Source organism: Otolemur garnettii, unplaced genomic scaffold (assembly GCF_000181295.1).
Source record: "Otolemur garnettii isolate 467f Iridium unplaced genomic scaffold, OtoGar3 scaffold00144, whole genome shotgun sequence".
Classification (NCBI taxonomy): domain Eukaryota; kingdom Metazoa; phylum Chordata; class Mammalia; order Primates; family Galagidae; genus Otolemur; species Otolemur garnettii.
The window spans coordinates 2,718,354-2,722,311 of record NW_003852539.1 but is presented as its reverse complement, the minus strand read 5'-3'; the positions used below and the strand labels follow the sequence as shown (position 1 = coordinate 2,722,311).

The following is a 3,958-nucleotide window of genomic DNA, read 5'->3' as shown; positions in this document are numbered from 1 at the left end:
CCTCTTTCAAAATAATTTAATGATCTTTAAAAAAAATTTTTTTTTTTGAGACAGAGTCTCACTTTGTCACCCTCAGTAGAGTGCTGTGGTGTCATGGCTCACAGCAACCTCAAACTCTTGGGCTCAAGCGATTCTCTTGCCTCAACTTCCCAAGTAGCTGGGACGACAGGTGCCTGCCACAATGCCCAACTATTTTTAGAAATGTCTCGCTCTGGCTCAGGCTGGTCTTGAACCCATGAGCTCAAGCAACCACCCACCTTGGCCTCCCAAATACTAGGATTACAGGCGTGAGCCACCACAACTGGCCATCTTTTTTGTTTGTTTGTTTTTTTGTAGAGACAGAGTCTCACTTTATTGCCCTCAGTAGAGTGCTGTGGCATCACACAGCTCATAGCAACCTCCAACTCCTGGGCTTAGGCGATTCTTTTGCCTCAACCTTCCAAGTAGGTGGGACTACAGGTGCCCGCCACAACACCCGGCTATTTTTTTGTTGCAGTTTGGCTGGGGCTGGGTTTGAACCCTCCACCCTCGGTATATGGGGCCGGTGCCCTACCCACTGAGCCACAGGTGCCGCCCACACCTGGCCATCTTTAAAAATTTTCAAGGCACACCTAAGATCCTCTCACAACACACCTGTGTTCCACAGCACACCAGTTGAAAATCATTGCTTAAGCCATGACCCAGTCCCTGGCCCTAGACTCCCTTGCTCAATTCAGCCCCCAGTGTGGAGTCACCTCACCTGGTCTCCAGGGCCTCCTTTTGTCCCGGGCTGGCCTGGCACACCCTGCAGAAAGAAGTTAACATCACTTTCTGCCTTGGCATGGGGAGCTCCATGTACCTGCTACTTTGCTTCCTATCCCCAGTCCAGATTTCCCCCACCTGCGGGAGTGGAACAACAGAAGGCCCAAACATGGCATCTCAAGCGTCTCATCTCATCTCATCTTTCCACTCTGGTGGGCACACAGGGGCTACAAGAATGGCCAGTCTACCAGGGCCAGTGGTCCATGGGGAAAAGAGAAGCACACTTATGTGCGTCCTGGGCACACAGGCCCAAGTGAGTGCATGTGGGACATAAGTCTGCACATGTGGACCTAAGCAGGTTTGGCCACTCAGCACCTGCAGGGAGACAGGGCAGGCTCCCATGGAATGAAGATGGGTCTGAGGGGTGAGAAGGCACAGAGAGATCAGGGAAGGGCCTTCCAAGCAGAGGGCCCAGCAAAGGCCTGAAGGTGTGGAGGCAGAAAAGCCAAGGCAGTGTTGAGAAAGGAGAGGCAGGGAGGCGATGGGGCAGGAGTGGCGCGCCGCAGTCAGATTACTGTGGTCACTGAATGCTCAGATGAACTGTGAGGACAAGGATGAAATGTTTCCTGTTCTTGTTTCCCTGCCACTTAGTGTACCTCAGGTGCCCAAGAACTATTTATTTATTTATGTTTGTTATTTTATTTTATTTTTAAATTATTTTTTATTAAATCATAACTTTGTTTATTTAATTAATTTATTTATTTTGAGACAGAGTCTCACTATGTCACCCTCGGTAGAGTGCCGTGGCATCTCAGCTCATAGCAACCTGAAACTCTTGGACTTAAGTAATTCTCTTGCCTCAGCCTCCCAAGTAGCTGGGACTACAGGCACCCACCACAATGCCCAGCTATGTTTTTTTGTTGTAGTTGTCAGTGTTGTTTAGCTGCTTCAGGCCATGTTTGAACCCACCAACCTTGGTGCATATGGCTGGTGCCATAACCACTGTGCTACGGGTGCCGAGCCCCAAGAACTATTTATTGAAGGACCTTTTCTTGGAGGCAATGAGGAGCCGTGAAAGGTACTTCACTGAGGAAATTGTCAGATTCCATTTAGCCAGTATGGAGCTCAAAATGGCCAAAGAGAAGGCTGGAGCAGTTATCCAAATAACAATCTGAGTCAGGTCAGGGGCCACAGAAGTGTCAATGAGGTAAGAGGTGGTGCCTAAGCAAGAGCCCTGGTGTGTGGATCTGACCTTGTCAGCTGCTCAGGCCATCATGGGAAGTTGGGCAGCAGAGCGTCTGGCCTCTCTGAGGCTAAGAAGCTACTTGCTTGTGGGGCAGCTGGGTGGCTCCACCTTAGACTTACCGCTAGGCCCTGGTGGCCTTGGCTTCCTGGCCGCCCTGCCTGTCCTGCGCTGCCCTGGGAGAGACAGAGAACCAGATGCATGCATTAATGCCCCAGCCAGGGTGTCCGTGGCTTCTACTCAAATGCAGGTAGGGACACTGAGATCCAGAGTCAAGAAAGGACATGTCTATGACAGCCCTGGGGATTCCAGGCTCCCAGGCTTCTGGGATCAATGTGCTGGAACCCAAGGCGCCCACCCCCACCACACTCCCATCAGTAGTCCCCACTCCTACCTTCATGCCAGGTATGCCTGGGGTCCCATCCTTGCCATCAATACCCGGGGAGCCCTAGTCAGGAGGAAAGTTCAAGGGAGACTCACAATGGGGGTGTGCTGGATCAAGCCACCCTCCCACATGTTCCCTATAACAGCTTCAGAGGGAAGGGATGAAGTGGATCTGGTTGTCTCAGGAAGCCCCATCAGCCAACCAGGGGAGGGAAGGAGGGAAGGGGATTAGGAAATGGACACTGGTCCTTCCCTTGTACGACTGACAGTGGAGCTCAGTCCCCCACTGCTGTAAGCTTTCCATGATCTCTCCCTACATCATCTCTATTTATGGATGAAGAAACTAAGGCACAGAAAGGGAGGCTTTTCCTGAGGTTACAGAGTCAGCCCGCCTGCAGTGAGTTCAGTCTAGAATCCCAGGCTCCTCTCTGGGAATCTGGATGAATGAATTGGACCCTGTCCTCTGGGTGAGGCTGGGCCTCTGGCACTTACAGTTGCTCCCTTCGGGCCTGTGATCCCCTGGAGTCCTCGAACACCTTGGCTGCCCTACAAAGGGAACAAAGATCAGGTCACCTTTGGGATATGGAACTCTTGTGTAGAGAGGGGAATAGCTGAGAGCAGTGACCTCTGGGCAGGGGCTGAGGAGAAGGGCTTGGGAGCGTCCTTTCTTCCTGGGCCAGTAAGAGGGAGTGGAAGTCAGTGCCTAGCAGTGAAGCTGGGCTGGGCAGCACAGGTGTGTGGGAGCCAGCACCCACTGAGCTCCTGGCCAAGGTCTTGAGCTCCACACAGCTAAAGAAACACAACTAAATGCAATAGGTGGACTTCTTGGGAGTCTTGATTTCAACGAGAACTATGATAGATCATTTTTGAGATAATTAGGAAAAACTGAATAGAGACTGGGTATTCTATTATGTTAAGGAGTAATAGTTTTGGCTGGGCACAGTGGCTCATGCCTGTAATCTAGCACTCTGGGAGGACAAGGCAAGTGGATTGCTTGAGCTCAGGAGTTTGAGACCAGCCTGAGCAAGAGTGAGACCCCATATCTACTAAAAATAGAAAAACTAGCTGGGTGTTGTGGTAAGCACCTGTGGTCCTAGCTACTGGGAAAGCTGAGGCAAAAGGATTGCTTGAGCCCAACAGTTTGAGGTCACCGTGAGCTATGACACTGCAACATTCTAGCCAGGGCACAGAGTGAGACTCTGTCTCAAAAAAAAAAAAAAAAAGGAGTAGTAGTTTGTTACTTGTGATAAAGATGTGATTATGTGAGAAAAGGTCTCTACTTTTTAGAAATATGTATGGAAGTAATAAGGGTGAGGTGATATGTGTTTGAAAACAGAGTAAAGCAGTAATAGGAAAAGAAGGTAGATGAAATGAGCATGGCAAAATGTTAGTTCCTGAGGAAGCTGTGAGACAGGGAGATGGGGAGTCATTGTGTCATTCTCTCTGCTTTTCTGTATAGTGTATTTAAAATTTGCATTAAAAAACTAAATAACAATTGCCAGGTCATGGAAGAAGCCCAAGTGCCCATCGATCCACGAATGGATCAACAAACTGTGGTATATGTACACCATGGAATACTATGCAGCCATA

At 49.7% G+C, this 3,958-nt stretch overlaps 1 protein-coding gene across 1 annotated transcript in view; it reads right to left on the bottom strand.

The window, feature by feature from the left end:
- Nucleotides 1-3,958, bottom strand: part of COL9A2 (collagen type IX alpha 2 chain) — an 18,379-nt gene that overhangs the window by 6,587 nt on the left and 7,834 nt on the right. Inside the window, exons 17-20 of the mRNA XM_023518687.1 lie at nucleotides 2,861-2,914; nucleotides 2,379-2,432; nucleotides 2,107-2,160; nucleotides 740-784 (exon numbers count right to left, since the gene is read on the bottom strand). Of these exons, the coding sequence (XP_023374455.1) occupies nucleotides 740-784; nucleotides 2,107-2,160; nucleotides 2,379-2,432; nucleotides 2,861-2,914 (207 nt within the window). The remainder of the gene's footprint in view (nucleotides 1-739; nucleotides 785-2,106; nucleotides 2,161-2,378; nucleotides 2,433-2,860; nucleotides 2,915-3,958) is intronic.